Source organism: Saimiri boliviensis, chromosome 10 (assembly GCF_048565385.1).
Source record: "Saimiri boliviensis isolate mSaiBol1 chromosome 10, mSaiBol1.pri, whole genome shotgun sequence".
NCBI lineage: Eukaryota > Metazoa > Chordata > Mammalia > Primates > Cebidae > Saimiri > Saimiri boliviensis.
This window is the reverse complement of record NC_133458.1, coordinates 52,455,130-52,478,668: the sequence shown is the minus strand read 5'-3', so window position 1 is coordinate 52,478,668 and position 23,539 is coordinate 52,455,130. Positions and strand designations below refer to the sequence as shown.

At 37.5% G+C, this 23,539-nt stretch overlaps 1 protein-coding gene across 1 annotated transcript in view; it reads right to left on the bottom strand.

The window, feature by feature from the left end:
* Positions 1-465: 465 nt before the first annotated feature.
* The window catches only part of ORC5 (origin recognition complex subunit 5), a 93,346-nt gene continuing 70,272 nt past the window's right edge, over positions 466-23,539 (bottom strand). The window contains exons 13-14 of the mRNA XM_039473023.2: positions 10,573-10,685; positions 466-1,279 (exon numbers count right to left, since the gene is read on the bottom strand). Of these exons, the coding sequence (XP_039328957.1) occupies positions 1,234-1,279; positions 10,573-10,685 (159 nt within the window). The 3' untranslated portion in view covers positions 466-1,233. The remainder of the gene's footprint in view (positions 1,280-10,572; positions 10,686-23,539) is intronic.

Here is a 23,539-nt window from a genome sequence, read left to right as displayed (position 1 = left end):
ACTAAGCCAGAATCCACACTACACGTGGCTTTCCCCTGGTCCTGGCATCATTGAACATCTTGTGAAACACAAACTTCATTTTCCGTGGGAAAAGAGACGTAGAGTGAGGATGCTCTATCTCTTGCTGTGGATGTCCACCTTCGGGCAAAAAAGTCTGTCTTATTTACATAGCAAGGCAAAAGGAATTCCGTCCCTTTTCTCCCTAACTCATTACCTCTAAATAGTACATAACCACTTGCTTTCTTTGAATCAGATAGTTACATTAAAATGATCTTTTGTGAGAGTTTTTCTTGAAAAAAAGGAACGAAGAAATAAAATGCCACTGAAATTTAAAGTAGGCTCTATAAGCACTTTAATCCTGTTCAAAATATTTTTCAAGCCTTCAAATGCTGAAAGAAAACTTCTTCATAAATACGGACAAAAAAATATGGACAAGAAAATCAGAACCAAAGTTCACAAGTCATATAACAGGAAAAAAATTTATTGTGAAACTCTTAAAAGCCAATGATTTTAAAAATGAGAAAGAAAAGAAAACCATGATACTACTACTACTAATAATAAAAGAACTGGATTGGGTAGCTAATTTTAAGAAAGTGATGAGATAAACCTTATACAAGCATACCACAGTTATCAAGTAGGCTGAAAGATGGAAAGTTGATCTGTTTCTGATCAAACTACCTTTGCCTTTTGAGAAAAGCAAGTGAAAATATAAACACATACAAGCTTGGATTTAAAAAAAAAAAAACATATTTATTGTATTTTGCAACTATGATCTTTTAAAACAGTGGCCTTAGGAAAATCTGCTTTGGCAAGCGACTGTAGAGGCTCCTGTGGAGAGGAAGTGAAAAGAATGGGCATATAAACAAGGACTGCTGGCACATTCAAAGCGCAGGGGATAGTTCACAGAGCAAAATGTAGTCCTAAGTAAATGGGTTTCAGGCAATTTCTGTGTTAAGATAACATCATTAAGAGTAGAACAGATTGTGCTCAAACCCTGCTGTTTATAATTAACACATTGCTTCCAAATACTCCAGGGTCCCTGGTAAATAGTCTTCTGCTCACATCCACCCAGACCAATCAGAATATTTTCATCAGATTCCATGCTGGGCCAGCACCTGTTTGGACAAATCCAATAGAGCCAAAGAACTCCTCTCCTTGGCTAGCTAAGTCATTGGATGAACACAGCTTGGCTTAGTCATTGTCACAGTGTCCATATGGCTTTGAAGCTTGTTTTCACAAGAAATCGTACAAGTATTTTATTATGTCAAAGTTCACCGTCCTATAAACAAAAACAGATAATATGTTAGCATTCTCACCCCTAGATTGCTCAGCTTTCCATGATTCTGCAAAGCACATGCAAAATAATTCATGAATAATGCTAAAAATCCTATGGTGCTATCAAATGCACCCTGATAGGACTGACATTAATTTTTTTACATGTTATTAGGAACAGAATTAAAAAAAATTTTTTTTACCATGCACAAAGTTTGCTTTTCTAACAAAAAAGTAAAAGAAGCTACAGCTATTCAACATTCTGTACTTCAATTGACTATAGAAAGTTTAGACTTCATTTGAAAGCTCTTTGCTTTTTGTCTAATAACTAGAATAAAGTAATTAGAGATTCAAAAGTATTTAAATCTTCTTTGCTTTTGAACATTGTTTATCTTCCAAAACACCTGTTTTATCATTACATAATGCATAGCTCATCTGTCCTCATTTGTAGTTTTCATTCTTTTCAGTCTTTTAACGCTGGCTGACCTGTGTGTGTATTGTAACTAAATCTGTATGATCCAAGAATACGATACAGCAAACAGACGATGTGAATGTATATTTTTGTACTCTGATAGCAGGCAGAATAAAATAGCAGAGACAGAGACATATAATTATTTTCCTTTCACTAAACTCATTCTTCACTATAAATATTCAGACTTGGAAGTTTATTATTTGAATAAATGGTCAAAATAATTGGATATAATGATCTAGCAATAAGTATAAAATTAAAGCCTTAAGTATTCAATTCTGCAAAAATAATCATCCATGTGAGAACAGCCTTTTAAAGATTCACTAATTGCATGCTCTTATTTATTAAACCATCATCAATTAATGTTTTTGTCTATCATTTTGCAATATACTTTCTAAAAAAGTTTCTAAGCAAATGACTGACATATCAAATATTTTTAAAAATGTGGAATAGGGAACTGTAGATACTGCTTATGAAAACACATCTAAAAATAGATGAAAAGAGATGCTACGGCTATTGTGCTACCATTAATGTTGGACTGAAGAATACCTTGTTTCATTATAATAGTGCCTCTCCGAAGAATACTAAGCCTTTCCAAATGGTATAAAAATACTGCCAAAACAATCCTGATAAAAACAACTAAAAATAGTTTTAAAAAAACTTTATGCATAAAGACACAAAAAGTATTAAATCATAAAGCTATTTTATATGTTTTTCTTTCATTCAACTCTAGAAACACCCAAATTTATGAGCATTAAAGTACTTCTGACACTTTTTTTTTCTAGACAGAGTCTCGCTCTGTCACCCAGGCTGCAGTGCAATGGTGCAATCTCAGGTCACTGCAACCACTGCCTCCCGGGTTCAAGTGATTCTCCTGCCTCCGCCTCCCAAGTAGCTGGAACTACAGGTGTGTGCCACCTTCCTGGCTAATTTTTGTATTTTTAATAAGAGACATATTTCACCATGCTGGCCAGGCTGGTCTCAAACTCCTAACCTAAGGTGATCTGCCCACCTCGGCCTCCCAAAGTCCTAGGATTACAGGTGTGAGCTACTGCACCTGGTCAACACATGATTTTAAAAAAATCATGATACTGATTGAAAAGATTTTATTTAGAGGATCATACAAAGGAAACAGATATAGTAGTTTACTTTTAACAATTGACACAAAAGGCAAGTGCTATTTGTACATCTCTCCAGGCACATTTCTCCACAATGACTTTGGGTATTAAGTTATAAACCTAAACTGATATGGTATAATGGACTTAATGCTGTGTTATTATTTTTTTTTTTTCTGGCTTTGCTGAAAAAAAGATTTTTGAAGCAGGTAAGATTAAAACAACTTAAATTCCAATACTAGGAAAATCCATAAATCACAATATATTTGATGAAATATTATACATCCATACAAAATGATCAATATAAAGAGATACCAGCAATAATAAGGGAGAAAGGGAGAAGAAAGAATTACAAATAAGGTGTGACAGCTGCAGAGAAATGCTTGTCTAATGGACTAGTACTAGAAGAGAGCACAAACAAATGAAAATACTGCGACGTTTGTAGGACTTCTCCATTTTTTGAGAAATCTATTTGTGTTACTATAGCATAGTTTGTACAATAAACAACTGTAACAGAATACACTTAATAGAATTAATGGAGTGATTTAAAAACACTAAGCAACTTAAATGTTCATAAAACTTTCACTATATTCCATTTCTGTGCTTTGTCAGTGGTAAGTACTCACGCAAACTGAATTATACATTAAAAGTTTTATATTTAAAAAGTTAATCAAGAATTGAATATAAGATAATTCCTTTAAGAAACATTTACTTCCCAAGATGCATTACTATCTCTACCATTCCTCCACCCCAGTGTAAATAGGCAACTTGCCAACTGATCTCACATATATTCTTTTAAGACATGACAGAATTTGTCAGAATAACCACAGGGGCAACATAAAAAATTATGCCACATATCCCAAGGATACCTTTGTGCTTTAAAGTACCTGAAGACAAACAATCCTCTTTAAATAAAGGTATTACTTACAAAGAGAATTGTGTAATTTGCACGTACGTTCTCTGGCTTCCCATGGCCACAGACGCATATTACAGTCATGCAAGTATAATTTTAAGCTTTGGGGTAACTTTCAATATACTATGGGAGATTCTCCCACAGAAGATATATGAATTATTTTCTAAAGTAACCAGCTGGAAAGAAATACAGTAAACACAAACAGTGTTGGTGGCAATTTTCCTAGGGGTAATTCTTAAATCAGAATTTAGAATACTTTAATGCAAGCTAATTATACAGTATATATTTAAGGATTTAATTTTGCCTTTATTCTTTTATTTCATTTTGTTGATTCTTTTTCCCTACATTAAAATACTTTTTTTTCTTTTAGGATACTATTTTGTTTCCTTTTACTTTTGTGGGCAGTTTGAGTTTGGGTTTTTTTGTTTGTTTGTTTTTTTCTGACCACTTGCAACCTTACAACATTAAGTTGTAACCTCAATTTATCTTATAGTCTTCCAAATGACTGTGGAAGAAAACAACTGAAAATGTGATAACTATCATTCACATTAAAAACAATCCAAGAACAATATTTAATAAGCTTCTCAGTCATCTGTTATCTGCCTTTTCCCATACTCTACCTCCATATTCGATGTTCCTGTTCTAGAATCAGCTTCCTACAGCTTCTCTGTCCAAACCTTTCTGCTGTAGTCTCTATATCCTCTATCTTCACAAGGAATGGTTGTTTTCCCCTTCCAGGCTTAACTGAAACTGGGCTCCCCACAGTCTTTTCTTCAGCTCCGTCCAGTGAATGTTTACCCCAGACAGTTCAGTCAGGTGGGGACGGTGTCCTGTGCAAAAAGCTCTGCTACTCTGAAATTAAGACCATTCTGCTCACCATCCCCTATCCTCTATGTAACCATCCCTTAGTCACTGAATAATTTAGCATACAGTTTAGTCTTCTTTCCATCCCAAGACCTGTGTCAGCCTAGTGACTTCACTATATATTTCTCTTTCTTATGTCCAATAACCTTTTCCACTCTCAAAATTACGCTCAGAAATGCTCTACTTCTACATACACAAATTCAGACATTCTACTTTATGATCCCCAATTTCTTCCTGTTTTGCTATATGGAACACGTTGGGACAGTCAGTTCACAAATATCTTGATTTTTTCCTGATCTACAAATGCTTCCTGAATATTTATGTACTAGGCACTGAACTATTAGCCCCCAACTTGCTTTACTTCCTTCCTGCCCTTCCTAGCTTAGACTCCATGATTCATCAGGTCAAGTAGTTACTTGCTAGCATCCACTGAGCTCACCTGGCAAAATCCCAGTACGATGTGATTTCAATTATAATTCCTTGCTGTCCCAGTCTCTAGTACAGAGATTGGTGTTGGAGAAGACCACAAGTCTCACAGATTGGTGCCACCGAAAATTCAAGTTCAAGAACCTCAACACTCCCAACAAACTGCTTTCCTTTCAACAGTTTCTTCCATTCCCCCTGGCAGCTATTTCATATGTTCGATTTCTCTAAACTGCTACTACTTCTCAATTTTGTCTCCTCCTTCACAGAGAAAATAGAAGTTATCAGATCAGAACTCCCCCAACTTATTGCTACCAAACCTCCAAATTCAGCTCCATCTGAATCCATCTTTTTCTCTTGTTATAATGCAAGAGGATTCTGCTCTCTCATCCAGGGCTCTGGCAACTCAAATTCTAAATCCCATTCTTATATAACATTTCAGTAATTGTATGCTTTAAATTAACCTTTCTCCCTTTAATGAACTCTTCTTATCTGTTCTTTCCTATCAGCATTTAAATATGCTCCAATCTTTAAAAAATAAATAATAACCCTCTCTCAACCCTACAACCCCTTTAGCAGTTATAATCCTCTCTCTCTTGGCCAGGCACAGTGGCTGACGCCTGTAATCCTAGTACTTTGGGAGGCTGAAGCGGGTGGAACATCTGAAGTCAGGGATTTGAGACAAGTCTGGCCAACACAGCAAAACCACATCTCTACTAAAATTACAAAAATTAACCAGGCATAGTGGTACATGCCTGCAATCCCATCTTCTTGGGAGGCTGAGGCAGGAGAATTGCTTGAACCCAGGAGGCAGAGGTTTCAGTGGGGCGAGACTGTGCCACTGCACTCCAGCCTTGGCGACAGAGTGAGACTGTGTCTCCAAAAAAAAGACCTCTTTCCTTTACAGCTCACGTGTGCACACACACACACACACCTCTCTAGAATGCAGGCCAATAAGAATAGGGTATAGCTATGTTATACTTGTTGCTATATTTCCCCAAAGCCTACCACAGTATCTTGTTTATAATGGGCAACACAATAAATGTTAAATAAATGAATAAAAAACATTATGTCTCTTTGCTACATCTACTTTCTCATAAACACTATTTAACCTCACTATCATCTGACTTCTGCTTCATTGTAACACTGAAAGTGTTCTGGATAAAACTACAAATGACTGCTTTATCATTACATCAGAAACTCTGCCTGATTTCTTGGCAGCAATTGATTGCTGACCATTACTCCCTTCCCTTACAGTTTCTTAGTTTTCTTTTATATGCAACTTTATATGAACTGTTATATCCACTTAGGTTCTCATCATGAGTTATTTTCCCATATTATCCTTCAAAAGTATGATTTTCAGTAACTGTATAATATATACTATGGATTGATTGCTATTTTAGACACTTAGGTTGTATCCTGTGATCCTTATTATCTCATCATTTGTTCTCTGCCACAGGTGTCTGGAATGAGGCCAACCTTTTCTTTTGTAACTATCCTTGGGACTTCCTCTCCCATCAAGACTTGATTTGGAACGAGACTCTCCTGAGCTCCCTTTTTGCTGTCCCCCAAAACAAATTCATATAGTTCCCCTTCGTGTGAAGTTTTACTGCTAATCACTATAGGAAAACATGCAATATTTATTTACTTAGCACATACTAAGTTTAAAGCACTGTGCTAGGTTTGAGCATAAGACAGTGATAGGCACATAGTGTGCTTTGAGCTTCATGAATTTAAATTCTAGAAAGATGAACTCTAATTATTCAATTAACTATTTAAGAAAAACTTGGTAAGTATAATGAACAAAAGGGAACTTCCAAATTGTGTCTGTGTGTGGTGTGGGGTGGGTGATGATGGTGGTTGTGGTATTGTAAGTAGGCATCTTTAAGGAGCAGACATTTAAACTGAAATCTAAAGGTTACGTAGTAGTTAGCTAAGTGAAGGAGAAGAGAAGCTAGAAAATGCTGTGTATGTAAGGATGGAGAGCAGAATAGTGAATATAAAAAACTGAAAAAAGCCACAGTGGTTAAAGTACAGATAACCGATGAAAGAGGAGACTACTAGAGAAGAGATGATAGTGGCTTGATCTAGAGTGGCAAACTATCACGATAACAAGTGAATGAAACTGAGATAAATAAGAGGGGCTTTGTAAGCTCAATAGGATTAATGGTTGAATACTGGGAGTGGGGAAGAGAGAGATGTCAAGAAGAACTCTCAAATTTCAGGCCTAGGCAACACAGCAGACTGCAGTGCTTATCACTTAAATAAGAAACACTGGAGGAAAGCCAGATATTTCATTCTTTGTTGATGGGTGGAAGCAGAGGTTAGAATTCCTAAGTTCAGTTTTGGAAATATATTAATATAGCTGGAAACAGCAATAAAGGTCAAGAAATTATAAATAGGTCTGGTCTTTAAAAATAGGGGCATTATTAATACACAGATGGTTGTTGAAGTCACATGTGTAGCTAAAGTTGCCTAGGGGAAAAAATCTAATGTGAGAAAAGATCCTAGGGCCAAGCCTCAAGAAACAGCTATATTTAAAGGTCAGGTGGTGGAGATAACCTTTGTTAGTGAAAACAAGCAAAGAATAAAGAGGAACATGAGAATCTTATCTAAGAGAAGAGAGTTTTAAGAAAGAGAGAGTGGCCAACAGTGTTAGGTGCCACTGAGAGGACAAACAGCCTGAGACTAACAGAGGTTCTGGGAAAGTGGAGGAGATGGAATTCAGAGCATAGGTAGAAGAATCCACCTTAGGAAGAGAAACCTCATTCTACTGAAAAAGGAAAGAAAGAGAAGATGGACACCAACACAGGTAGCTAAATTTTCAACTGATGGTTTCAACCCTGTCTGTGAAACAGAGTGAAGACTGAACAGAATGAATGCAGACATCAGAATTTGTGGTTCAAATAGAGTCAAGAATTTAGGTGGAGGCTGGGCACAGTGGCTCATGCCTGTAATCCCAGCATTTTGGGAGACTGAGGCAAGTGGGTCGACCTGAGGTCAGGAGTTCAAGACCAGCCTGGCCAAAATAGTGAAACCCTCTCTCTGATAAAAATTAGCTGGGCGTGGTGGTATGTACCTGTGATCCCAGCTGCTTGGGAGGCTGAGGCAGGAGAATCATTTGAACCCAGGAGGTGGAGCTGCAGTGAGCTGAGATCGAACCACTATACTCCAGCCTGGGTGACAGAGCAAGACTCCATCTCAAAAAATAAAAATAATAATAATTTAAGTTGTAAAGAAGTCTGGAGAGCAAGTCTCCTATTATTTCAATACATGAGGGAGAATGGTTGGGTAGACAAAAATCAGTCTTAAGGAGAACAGGGAAAGAGAGTCAGGTTGTGTGAGTCTCAAAGAAGTCCACATTTTTATAAGAAGTTGGGGGGCAGTGACAGTCTGGAAGTGGCAACAGGAAGAAAGGATGATACTGAAATGACCTCCAACCCTGAGGGATTAGGGTTTGAGCAAATACATAGCTACAATTAGAGATAACTCCAGGGGAAGTAGTGTCCCAAAGAAGAATAAGGTTTTAGCTAAGGCAGTGAGGAAGACAATTAGGAGAAGAGTAAGGAACATGGGAGGGAAGGAGAGAATGAAAGGCAGGTAGCAGAAAAGAAGTACAGAACACAGCGGGAGAGAGCAGAAAAGGGCAGGTGCGGGGAGAAGTGGGTGCTTATTCTTTGGACACTGCCCACAGGAAGTAGGGAACAGCAAAGGAAACAAAAGAAAGTTACAGGGTGCCCAAGTTCTACGGCAAGATTCCAGGTCTAAAGTTCTTGCTTTCTGCTGAGTGGTAAATGAAAGTGTATGTCTCTGGATGTGTTTGACATCCATCATTGTGATGCTCTGTACTAAGTAACACCAAAGTAAGTGTGAGTCAGTATATATTCATTACATTAGGAACCCACAAACTTCTGTTTTGCACATGATTATGTTGGGGCACAACCTAAGATATTCAGAGTAATAATAAAATCTCTGAAATAAATAGGCTTCACTCCAAAGTTATGCCTTGGATAGAGGCTCTTAGATATAGAATTTAAAGGAAGTAATTGCTTTATGATCATACTTAACACACTAAAAAATAAGTTTTTATTCAATTTGCTTTGCCTGGTTTTATTAAAATGAAACACTAAAACCCTTGAATTCATGTTTTAGAGCCTATATGCCACAAAAATGTGGCAAATACCTGCATCATATTATCACTACACTGTAGAGATGGGGGGGTCTCACTACATTACCCAGGCTGGTCTTGAACTTCTGGCTTCAAGCGATCCTCCCATCTCCGCCTCCTAAACTACTGGGAATACACATGTGAGCCACTGTACCTGACCATTCATTCATTCATTTATCATTTATTTATTTTTAAGAGCACTTTTAATTCAGAAGAGACTTCAGGGAGAAGCCTGACAACCTATGGACTTCAAAACCTCAAGGAGCTGTAAAATGAATCATCAGAGGAGATCTGAAAATCTATACTGATATCAAGCACTGTTTTTAGGCTGAACAAAATAACATCTCATGCCTATATATTGTTAATTTTGAAATGTATGTAAATACTTCCATGACTAATTTTTAAAAGATGCTAAAATGGAATCTTCATATTCAAAAAGGTTAGGAACACACTGTCTATGGATTGCCCAGTTCAACCTGCCAGTCTACACACGCATCTCCTCTTCCATTACAGTCCTGACAGATCACCATCCAGATGCAACCATATGATGAAGTCATTTATTCATATAAATAGTTTGAACATTTTCCACAACACTAAGTACACCTCTTTGTAAGGAAACTCATACTTTTAGACAGCTTTCATTTTGACAAACATACTTTCTTCCCCAGAACTTCTAACACTTTAGAATTACTAAGAATTTGTTTCATCCATTTTGTGCACAACAGCCCCTGAAATACTTCAGACAGGTCATATGTCCTTCCTAAGGCTTTTCTCTCACACTCTGTCCTTCAGTCAGGGATGTGACACAATTCCTTATTCTACCACTCTCCTTGTGCCCCTTCAGCATTTATCCATTTGTCTCTCTGAAACCTCTAAACACAGCACAGCACACCAGATTTGATCAGCCTGTGACAACACACAGTCGAATGATTATGTCCCCTGACCTAGACACTGTATTTCTATCAGTGTTACCTAAGTCAGGATTTTTAAAGCCTTGTAGTCAGCTAAAAAATTTAGGACTTAAGCCAGCTCTCTCCCATCTTATTTCAATAGAAGAGAGTTTTCCGTAGCCAACTGTCCGTTAAATCTTGTCTTGCTACTATTGGACCATTTATTCCAGTCTATTAAGGTCTTCCAGAATCTTGATTTTTGTCCTCTAACATATTAGCTATTTCTCCCAATTTTACGTCATTTGTAAATTTGAGAAGGTTCATTCTGTATTATAGCTTATTCATTCTTGGCACTTAAATAAATGATTTTTTCTTGTTTAAGTGACTAATGACATTAGATTAGTTAAGAACACTAATTTTTATATTTAGTATATCATTCATATTTCAAGACATTTTACCTTGAAATAGCTCTGATGAAGTCCAGAGACACTGTGCATTTATATTTTGGTCCATCAAGCTGATCGTCATGGCCAACCAGAGTTAACAGCTGAAGGGTCACTAGAGAAGTAATCTAAAAGTGAGAGAACATTATTATAAGAAACTGTTTTAATAAGATTTTGTTTCTGAAACATAATCTCTTTGATAATCATACATAACTTTGATAATCATACATAACATACATTCAAATTTTTGAATCACAAAAAATGTCTGCAAAGAAAATGACAACTCTGCAATCTGGAAACACAAATTTGTACGTATGTTTACTAGTCTGGCAACTAGGACTAGTTGTCAGAGTCCTGGTTTGTTTTTTTTGCTCAGAGATATGGTCTCACTCTGTTACCCAGGCTGGAGTGCAGTAGCTTGATCACAGTTCACTGCAGTTTCAAATTCCTGAGCTCAAGTGGTCATCTCAACTCAGCCTTCCCAAGTGGCTGGGACTACAGGCACATGCCCACCACACCTATTTTTTTTATTGTTTTGTAGAGATAGAGTCTGATTGTGTTGCTCAGGCTGGACTTGCACTCCTGGCTTGTAATCCTCCTGTCCTGGCCTCCCAAAAGGTCGGTGTTATAGGACGGGGGCAGGAAAGTGCTGGGCAGAGAAGGGCATGGTCCGTGGTTAGAGGTCCACCCACAAGTTTGTACCCACAGATGTAGGTAAGAATAGGCATTTCAGTTTTCATGCCTAAATGGTGCATTTTCCAAGACCACCCTAGCAGCCAAGCCCTCATCCTGTGCCTACAAAAACCCTGAGACCCCAGCAGGTAGATACAAGTGGCTAGATGTTAAGAGGAACACGCCAGCAGAAGAACACATAAGTGACTGGACATCAAGATGAACACATTGGCAGACACCGGCAGGCCATTATGGTGAGATGACAGGGAGTTTGGCCAAGAGCAGCCAGACTCCAGGGGAGAACCACCTTTGCACTCCATACCCCTTGTAGCTCCCCATACATCTGCTGAGAGCTACTTCTACTATTCAATAAAACCTTGTACTCATTCTCCCAGCCCACATTTGATCTAATTTTTCAGTATACCAGTGCAAGAACTTGGGATAGAGAAAGCCCTCTATCCTCACGGTAAGGCAGAGGGCCTAACTGAGCTAACACAAGCTGCCTACAGATGGCAAAACTAAAAGAGCACAGAGTACTACACGTCCACTGGGGCTTCGGGAGCTGTAAGCATTCACCCCTCGATGCTGCCATGGGATCAGAGCCCCATCTGCATGCTCCCATTAGAGGTCTGAGCAGCAGGACACTGAAGTGAGCCACTCTCCCCAAGAGGGGGACAAGGGAACTTTTCCTGTTTCACTGGGATTACTGGTGAGCCACACTGCTCAGCCCAACCAAGAGTCCTAGTTTAACAACTGATTCAACAATCAGTCCTTAAGAATTCCACTAGAGATAGCTTTGTTTCAGTAATGACTCATAAATGACTGCTAAACCTTTAAAAGCTGCAAATAAAGCACATTCCTTCCCTACATAAACATTTTACAGAATTTCTATCTAAATAACTCAGAATACAAAATCTATACTCTTTTCAGAATAAAACAATTCTAATGTAGATTTAGGTCTTTTTTTTTTTGAGATGGAGTCTCACTCTGTAGCCTAGGCTGGAGTGTAGTGGCACGATCTCGGCTCACTGCAACCTCCGCTTCCCTGGTCCCAGTTCAAGCAATTCTCCTACCTCAGCCTCCCAAGTAGCTGGGATTACAGGCACCAGCCACCAGGCCCAGCTAATTTTTGTATTTTTTTAGCAGACACAGGGGTTTCACCATGTTGGCCAGTCTAATCTTGAACTCCTGACCTCATGATCCACCCCCCTACACACCTCGGCCTCCCAAAGTGCTGGGATTTACAGGCGTGAGCCACTGCGCCTGGCCGGATCTAGACTTTTTTAAGAGTTGGATAGCTGGTTAGATGATACGAAATACATCCTTCAGACCTAGGCTTAGCCTTGCATTAAAACTTTCTTCTTTTTTTTTTTCCTGGCAGGGTCTCACTCCATCACCCATGCTGGATTGCAATGGTGCAATCATGGCTCACTGCAGCCTCAACCCGTCCAGGCTCAGGTGATCCTCTCACAGCAGCCTCCTGAGAAGCTCGTACTATAGGCACATACCACCATACCCAGCTAACTTTTTGTATACATGGGGTTTTGTCATGTTTTCCAGGCTGCTCTTGAGCTCTTGGGCTCAGGTGATGCACCTGCCTAGTCTCCCAAAGTGTTGGGATTACAAGCATAAGCCACTACAACCAACCATTGCTTTAAAACTTATTGCTGATCATGTACTCAAGAAAATATCAGAGGAATTATTAGTAAAAGCAAAAGTGCATTTTGTTAGGTCAAGATCAAAGTACAAAATAACATTCATACGGCCAACTAAAGTATTAAGTTTTCTGAAATCTAAGAAAGGAAGCTGATCCAAGAGCTGAAATTCTTTGAGTGCCCACTGTCTTCTCCTAATTTCTTATTTTTATCTCCCATAGGTCAGTAGGAAAAAGAGTCAGCAATGGCAATAAAATAAAATTTGGAGACCTAGTTACCTATAACTGCTCAGTGGCAATATGAATAAGAGTTTTAAGTTATAATATCTGTAATAACTAATCATATGTCTTAGGAATTAAAAGTCTCACTTAATTTGGAAGTAATACTTTACAGAGGCTAAGTAAACATTCTATGAATAGTAAACACACTTAAAGCAGTAGTAATTTGCTTGGTACTGAGTACTCTATACACATTATCTCACACTATTCCCAATGACCTCCATGTCCACAAGGTAGATATTATTATACTTTTTAAATTTTTTTATAGATGAGCCTTAGAGATCTTAAGTAACTTTCCCCATATCCCAGATCCACTGGCTTAGCAAGAATTCAAGAATCCATGATCATCTCACTATACATTTCCCATTATAATTTTGAAGGGAAAATTGTCATGCAGTACTCAGTCTGCTATTAGTTTATTACCGAATTAAAGAGTAAACAGGTAAGAGATAACTTATATAGAGCATCTTACATAGAGAAAATCCTACATTTAGTAAATATGAAATATTATTTCAATTGAAAAAGCAATTTATATTAATACATCAAAATATGAAGCTCTGCTGTTGAAAGGCTAAGACTTTAATTTCTAATTCAATATCAATAATTAGGTTACACCTTGAAACATCTTTTATAAGTATTCTGCATGGGTTGAAAAGCATATGTATTTGGGGAATGCTGGGAAGATGGCCGCCTAAGAACAGCTCAAGACTTCAGCTCCCAGTGAAAGTGCAGAGGAGACAGACAACAGGTGGATAAACCCACAAAAATGGGAAGAAACCAGCGCAAAAAGGATGAAAACTCCCGAAACCAGAACACCTCTCCTCCTAAAAGGGATCACAACTCCTCACCAGCAAGGGAACCAGACCGGATGGAGAAGGAGGGTGATGAAATGACAGAATCAGACTTCAGAAGGTGGGTAGTAAGAAACTACAATGAGCTAAAAGAACATGTTCTAACTCATCGCAAAGAAAATAGGAACCTTGAAAAAAGATTGAACGAACTGCTGACGAGAATGGACAGCATAGAGAGGAGTATAAGTGAATTGATGGAGCTGAAAAACGCAACACGAGAACTTCGTGAAGCATGCACAAGCTTCAACAGCCGAATTGACCAAGCAGAAGAAAGGATATCGGAGGTTGAAGATCAACTCAATGAAATAAAAAGAGAAGGCAAGAACAGAGAAAAAAGCACAAAAAGGAATGAACAAAATCTTCAAGAAATGTGGGACTATGTGAAAAGACCTAATCTACGTCTGATAGGTGTACCTGAATGTGATGAAGAGAATGAATCCAAGCTGGAAAATACTCTTCAGGATATTATCCAGGAAAACTTCCCTAACCTAGCAAGGCACACCAATATTCAAATCCAGGAAATACAGAGAACACCACAAAGATATTCCTCAAGAAGAGCAACCCCAAGGCACATAATCGTCAGATTCACCAGAGTTGAAATGAAAGAGAAAATGCTAAGGGCAGCCAGAGAGAAAGGTCGGGTTACCCACAAAGGGAAGCCCATTAGACTCACAGCAGATCTCTCAGCAGAAACCCTACAAGCCAGAAGAGATTGGGGGCCAATATTCAACATCCTTAAAGAAAAGAACTTTCAACCCAGAATCTCCTATCCAGCCAAACTAAGCTTCATAAGTGAAGGAAAAATAAAATCCTTTGTGAACAAGCAAGCACTCAGAGATTTCATCACCACCAAACCTGCCCTACAAGAACTCCTGAAAGAGGCTCTACACATATAAAGGAACAACCAGTACCAGCCACTCCAAAAACACACCAAATGGTAAAAGAGCATCAACACAATCAAGAACCTGCATCAACTAACCAACAAAACAGCCAGGTAGCATCAAAATGACAGTATCAAATTCACACATAACAATACTATCCCTAAATGTCAATGGACTAAATGCCCCAATCAAAAGACACAGACTGGCAAATTGGATAAAAAGCCAAAACCCATCAAGTGTGCTGTATCCAGGAAACCCATCTTACATGCAAGGATACACAAAGGCTCAAAATAAAGCGATGGAGGAAGATCTACCAAGCAAATGGAGAGCAAAAAAAGGCAGGAGTTGCAATTCTCATCTCTGATAAAATAGACTTTAAAGCAACAAAGATCAAAAGAGACAAAGAAGGACATTACATAATGGTAAAAGGATCACTGCAACAAGAAGAGCTAACGATCCTAAATATATATGCACCCAATACAGGAGCACCCAGATACATAAGGCAAGTTCTTAATGACTTACAAAGAGACTTAGACTCCCACACAATAATAGTGGGAGACTTTAACACCCCATTGTCAATATTAGACAGATCATCCAGACAGAAAATCAACAAGGATATCCAGGACCTGAATACAGACCTGGAACAAGCAAACCTAATAGACATTTACAGAACTCTCCACCCCAAATCCACAGAATATACATTCTTCTCAGCACCACATCACACCTACTCTAAAATTGATCACATAATTGGCAATAAATCACTCCTCAGCAAATGCAAAAGAACAGAAATCATAACAAACAGTCTCTCAGACCACAGTGCAATCGAGTTAGAACTCAGAATGCAGAAACTAACTCAGAACCGCACAGCTTCATGGAAACTGAACAACTTGCTCTTGAATGTTGACTGGATAAACAATGAAATGAAGGCAGAAATAAAGATGTTCTTCGAAACCAATGAGAAGGAAGACACAACATACCAGAATCTCTGGGACACATTTAAAGCAGTCTCTAGAGGAAAATATATAGCAATGAGTGCCCACATGAGAAGAAAGGAGAGATCAAAAATTGACACCCTATCATCAAAATTGAAAGAGCTAGAGGAGCAAGATCAAAAAAACTCAAAACCTACCAGAAGACAGGAAATAACTAAGATCAGAGCAGAACTGAAGGAAATAGAGACACAAAAAACTCTTCAAAAAATCAATAAATCCAGGAGCTGGTTTTTTGAAAAGATCAACAAAATAGACAGACCACTAGCCAGATTAATAAAAAAGAAAAGAGAGAATAACCAAATTGATGCAATAAAAAACGATAAAGGGGATATCACCACAGATTCCACAGAAATCCAAACCATCATCAGAGATTATTACAAACAACTCTATGCACATAAACTAGTAAACCTGGAAGAAATGGATAAATTCCTGGACACCTGCAACCTCCCAAGCCTAAACCCAGAAGAAGCCGAAACCCTGAATAGACCAATAACATGGTCTGAAGTCGAGGCAGCAATAAAGAGCCTACCACCCAAAAAAAGCCCAGGTCCAGATGGGTTCACAGCTGAATTCTACCAGACATACAAGGAGGAGCTGATACCATTCCTTCTGAAACTATTCCAGACAATCCAAAAAGAGGGAATCCTTCCCAAATCATTTTACGAGACAAACATCATCCTGATACCAAAACCCGGCAGAGACTCAACAAGAAAAGAAAATTTCAGGCCAATATCCATGATGAACATAGATGCAAAAATCTTCAATAAAGTACTGGCAAACCGATTGCAACAGCATATCAAAAAGCTCATCCACCATGATCAAGTAGGATTCATCCCGGGGATGCAAGGCTGGTTCAACATACGCAAGTCCATAAACGTAATTCACCACATAAACAGAACCAAAGACAAAAACCACATGATTATCTCGATTGATGCAGAGAAGGCTTTTGACAAAATTCAACAACCCTTTATGCTAAAAACCCTCAATAAACTAGGTATTGACGGAACGTATCTCAAAACAATAAAAGCTATTTACGACAAACCAACAGCCAATATCATACTGAATGGGCAAAAACTGGAAGCATTCCCTTTGAAATCTGGCACTAGACAAGGATGCCCTCTCTCACCACTCCTATTCAATATAGTACTGGAAGTTCTAGCCAGAGCAATCAGGCAAGAAAAAGAAATAAAGGGTATCCAAATTGGAAAGGAGGAAATCAAATTGTCTCTATTTGCAGATGACATGATTGTATATCTGGAAGACCCCATCATCTCAGCCCAAAATCTCCTGAAACTGATAAACAACTTCAGCAAAGTCTCAGGATACAAAATCAACGTGCAAAAATCACAAGCATTCCTATACACCAGTAATAGACTTCAAGAGAGCCAAATCAAGAACGAACTGCCATTCACAATTGCTACAAAGAGAATAAAGTACCTAGGAATACAACTAACAAGGAACGTAAAGGACCTCTTCAAGGAGAACTACAAGCCATTGCTCAACGAAATAAGAGAGGATACAAACAGATGGAGAAACATTCCATGTTCATGGTTAGGAAGAATCAACATCGTGAAAATGGCCATACTGCCCAAAGTAATTTACAGATTCAACGCTATTCCCATCAAGCTACCAATGACCTTCTTCACAGAACTGGAAAAAAACACCTTAAACTTCATATGGAACCAAAAGAGAGCCCGCATAGCCAAGTCAATTCTAAGCAAAAAGAACAAAGCGGGAGGCATCACACTACCGGACTTCAAACTATACTACAAGGCTACAGTAATCAAAACAGCATGGTACTGGTACCAAAACAGAGATATAGACCAATGGAACAGAACAGAGGCCTCACAGGAAATACAACATACCCACAACCATCTGATCTTCGACAAACCTGACAAAAACAAGCAATGGGGAAAGGACTCCCTGTTTAATAAATGGTGTTGGGAAAACTGGCTAGCCATGTGCAGAAAGCAGAAACAGGACCCCTTCCTGACACCTTACACCAAAATTAACTCAAGATGGATCAAAGACTTAAACATCAGACCTAATACCATAAAAACCTTAGAAGAAAATCTAGGGAAAACCATTCAGGACATAGGTGTAGGCAAGGACTTCATGACCAAAACGCCAAAAGCAATGGCAACAAAAGCCAATATAGACAAATGGGACCTAATCAAACTCCACAGCTTCTGCACGGCAAAAGAAACAGTCAGTAGAGTGAATCGGCAACCAACAGAATGGGAAAAAATTTTTGCAGTCTACCCATCTGACAAGGGGCTGATATCCAGAATTTACAAAGAACTAAAGCAGATCTACAAGAAAAAAACAAACAAGCCCATTCAAAAATGGGCGAAGGATATGAACAGATACTTTACAAAAGAAGACATACAGGAGGCCAACAAACATATGAAAAAATGCTCATCATCACTGGTCATCAGAGAAATGCAAATCAAAACCACACTGAGATACCATCTCACACCAGTTAGAATGGCGATCATTAAAAAATCGGGAAACAACAGATGCTGGAGAGGATGTGGAGAAATAGGAACACTTTTACACTGTTGGTGGGAATGTAAATTAATTCAACCATTGTGGAAGACAGTGTGGCGATTCCTCAAGGACCTAAAAATAGAAATCCCATTTGACCCAGCAATCCCATTACTGGGTATATATCCAAAGGATTATAAATCATTCTACTACAAGGACACGTGCACACGAATGTTCATTGCAGCACTGTTTACAATAGCAAAGACCTGGAACCAACCCTAATGCCCAACGATGATAGACTGGATAGGGAAAATGTGGTACATATACACCATGGAATATTATGCAGCCATCAAAAACGATGAGTTCACGTCCTTTGTAAGGACATGGATGAACCTGGAAACCATCATTCTCAGCAAACTGACACAAGAGCAGAAAATCAAACACTGTATATTCTCGCTCATAGGCGGGTGTTGAACAATGAGAACACATGGACACAGGGAGGGGAGCACTACACACTGGGGTCCGTTGCGGGGAAATGGGGGAGTGGCGGGGGGTGGCGAGGTGGGAAGAGATAGCATGGGGAGAAATGACAGATACAGGTGAGGGGACGGAAGGCAGCAAAGCACACTGCCATGTGTGTACCTATGCAACAATCTTGCATGTTCATCACATGTACCCCAAAACCTAAAATGCTATAAAAAAAAAAGAAAACAAAAAAAATAAAAAAAAAGAAAAATAAAAATAAAAAAAAAAGAAAAAAGAAAACTTCAAAAAAAAAAAAAACCAGACTACAGAAGTGTAAGAAATATAAATTATTGGCCAATTTCTCTTGTGAATATAGACATAAAGCTGGTAAATGAAATAGCAGTAATAGAAGTTCAGCAGTGTATAAAATTATGAATGCGCCATGATGAAGTAGTTTAATCCAGGGTTACAATGAGGGTCTAAACCAGAAACTGTATTATTGTAACCCACAGCAGTAACAGATTAAAAGGGAAAAATGTACGATCATTCCAATAATACATAAAGATTATCTGATGAAAGTCAAAAAAAAAAAAAAAGAAAAAAAAAAGAAAAAAAGAAATCACATATGAAAGAGTTTCAGGTTTAGAGTTTTAGGAATCACATGTGAAAAGGTTTCTGGTTTGATTTCATTTTAAGTAAAAACAGGGTCTTCCAGAGTTTCTCAAGACCAAGCCTGCCGCCACCTACGGGAAGGTGAATCAGGAGGCACCAGTCAGTCAACCTTTTCTTCTGTTGAAATGCAGAGTGACAGTCAAAGGGGAAGTTGATCCCAGATGCCTGGGTCTCCTTCCTCAGCAGAATAGGGAAGTCTTAACTACAGGATTTGACTCCTGGTTCTGTAAGAAATATTAAATAAACCATTTCTCTTCCCATGATAAAATGCCCCAAAAGAATGTTCTTTCTGCATAAATAGTTCTCCTAATTCCCTTTCCTCATTTCACCATTGTCAGAAAGTGACTGAGCTAGGGCTAGAATCATCCCATCTAGGCCTTTGTTTACCCCAGTTAGGCACTGGGGAAAACAGAGAAGAAAAAAGAGTGAATCTATGATTCAAAAAAAAAAAAGAAAAGCATATGTATTTTACAACTGTTATGTGTTTTGTTACTATCTATTGCTTTGTTATATATATGTCTATTATATGACCCATATGTAATAAAGACATTATTTTTGTTGTTAAATCTTTAATATATCATTTTAAAAATCTGCCTGATCAAAACTGAGAGGCATTACAATTATTTCATTATCATAGAATCTTTTTCTTCTTGCAATTGTTTTTGCTTTATATTTTTGAAGCTACATTACTAAGGACATACAGATTTAAAGTTACTATGTTTTCTTGACAAACCTTTTCATTATGATAATAAACCTTTTATTCTCCAGTAATGTCTTTAACTTACAGTATATTTTTTTCTAATATCTTAATATAGCTGTATCAGCATTCCTTTATGTGCTCTGCCTTTTTCTTATATTACTTTTCATGATTCTACCTTCAAGGTTCATGTTTTCTCAACTTCAGACAGTTCTCATGTAAATAACATATAGTGGAATTTTGTTTTTATAGTCAGTCTGACAATTTTTACCTTTCATTAGGATCATGAACTCCATTTATTTTTAATATATCTAATGATTTTTTAAAATTTTTCTTTCTACCATTATATTGAGCTATTTGTCCCTCCTTTCCTTTTTCTCATTCCTAACCTTTTAATGTATTAAATTATATTTTCTTATCTCTTTTAACTTTTACTACCTTGTAAGTAGTTACATAGTCCTTTTAATTTGAATGCCCATTTTGATTTCTTCTTTGGCTCTCATGCTATTTTGGAAGTCCTTTATTTCCAACTTATAAAGTTTTCTAGTTTTTCGTTTTGTTTTGGGGGGATCACAGATGTGATCTGCATACTAGCAATCCTTTGAAATTTGTTGAGGTAGCTGGGTTCTCTGGGAGGAATGAAGGGTACACAGGAACCTGGGTGTCACTGTGACAGAGTGAAATTGGACATGGTGGCTACTCTGCCTGTTCTTTCTACTACACCCCTTCTTGCTCTGTCCCAAGAATGTCTCCAGCTGACAACAACACAGCACAAAGCATGCCCACCATGCAGGATGACTTACCCCAGGCAAATGAGGTAGGGCGTAACAAGAGTTTTTCTCTTACTTATTAAGGTATTTACATAATATCCTCTATTTTGCCTCTTAGCCTGCGAAGTCTAAAATATTTACTATGTATCCCTTTACTGAAAAGGTTTGCAGACCTCTGCTTTAGAAGATTGCTAGATTCAAATTGTTAATTTAACCAACACTGAAACTAAGGTGCTTAGTAACTTTCTCAAAGTGATAATGACTGGATGTTACTAGAAACTGACTTGACTAGGACTTAAATCTCCTAACTCCAACTCCAAAACTTTTTAAAAACATGCATAAGCTGTGATCACAGCTAAGAAAGCACACATCTAACAGATGTATTATACTCTTGCCTGAAAATAGTGTGTGCTAAAAGAATTAGGATGATCTGCAAAACAGTCATAAAGGGAGCATTCAATAGAATAAACCCAGCAGTATGCCTCTAGCACTAAGATACAGGACTCTTTGCCCATTAACTTAAAAATCTGGCATATGCTACAAGTTTGTGCCCACCACAGAGGTGAAGCTCTCTGGCTGTCACTCAAGGTATAAGATCATCCAATTATCTCATTCCCACTCCTACCACTGGGTCCATTTGGATTCCATACTTAATCTTCTGATTTAGGAAGAGAGAGAACATAGTTTAAGAGGAAAAAAACATTCAAAGTTAGTAAGATCTATTTTTTGCCACTTACTAGCAGTAGACTTCAGACTGGTCAGTTAAACAATGTAGACCTCAATTTTCAAAACAAAAAATCATCAAAATAATCTGAGCCACAAAGGGATGTTCTAAATATTTGTAACTAAAAATGAGCACCAAAAAACTGTTAGAATAAATGATTTCAGTGAAGTTATAGAACACAAAAATCAACAAATGTCTATACATTTGGACATGAACTATCAAAATAAACTATCAAAGAAATTTTTAAAAATCTCATTTATGACAGCATCAAAAATAATAAAATATTTAAGAATAAATTTAATCAAGGAGGTAAATTATTTATACACTAAAAACTATAAAACACTGATGAAAGAAATTCAAGAAGACACAAATAGGTGAAAAGACACCTGTGTTCATGCACTGGAAGAACTGTTATTATTAAAATGTTCATACTACCCACTGTGATCTATAGATTCAAAGTAATCCCCATCAAAATTCCAATGTCATTTTTCACAGAAAATAGAAAAAATAATCCTAAATTTCATATGGAACCACTAAGGACCCCAAACAGCAAAAGCAATCTTGAGAAAGAAGAATAAAGCTGGAGGCATCACACTTCCAAATTTCAAAGTACATTATTAATACAAAACTATAGTAATCAAAACAGTATGGTTATGGCATAAAAACAAACACACAAATCCAAACAGCAAGTCCAGAAATAAAATCACACATATAAGGTCAACTAATCTTTGACAAAGGTACCAAAAATATACAATGGGAAAAAGATAGTTTCTTCAATAAATGATATTGAGAATACTGGATATCTGCTTGCACAAAAAGTAAAACTGAACTCATATACACAAAAATTAATGTGAATGTATTAAAGACTTAAATGTAAAACATGAAACAATAAAATTCCGAGAAGTAAACATATGGAAAACAACTCTGACATTAGTCTTGTCAATGATTTTTTGGATATGACACCAAAAGTACAGGAAACAAAAGCCAAAATAAACAAATGAGACTGTATCAAACTCAACAGCTTCTTCACAGCAAAGGAAACAACCAATAAAATGACAAGGCAATCTACAGAATGGGAGAAAAGAAATTAGGTAAATCAAAACAAGATAATAGATAGAAACAAAATTATATTAGCAATTGTTTTAAAAGTAAACTAAATGCTTCAAATAAAATAAAAAGACCAGAAAAAAAAAATCAAACTGCATATTGTTTAAAAGAGATACATATAAAATGGAAGCATACATGAAAGCAAAAGGTCAAGGACAAAACTGAGGTATATTACACAAATTCGAACAAAAAGAACAATAATGAAAGTATGTTAAACATCAGACAAAACAGACTTGAAATGAGATTTAAGGAAAGTTTTCACTTAAAAATGATAAAATGCAGACCCTGAGCTCATATGTCTTACAAGATTAACTGCTTGAGACGTTTATTATGAAGAGAAGAGACACAAAACAGGATGGACAGCCAAAGGATCCAGGAGTCTTCGGGGGAGAGTAAATATTGCTAAAAGTCAAGACAAGACAAATTCAATAGCCTTCCCAGACTGGAAATGGGTAGAAATCTATAATGACAGTAGGTCTGAAATTTTAATGAATGGGAAGACATATAGAAAAGAGTTACATAGTCTTCTATTGCTAAGTATATTATCCAATCCTTAAATTAGCTGATTTTTATTTCCAACTACATATCCATGAAACTCTCCAGGACTTACTCTAGGTACTATGCATTTAAAAATGAGGCTAGGTGCAGTGGCTCACACCTGTAATCCCAGCACACAGGGAGGCCGAGGCAGGCAGATCACCTAAGGTCAGGAGTTTGAGACCAGCTTGGCC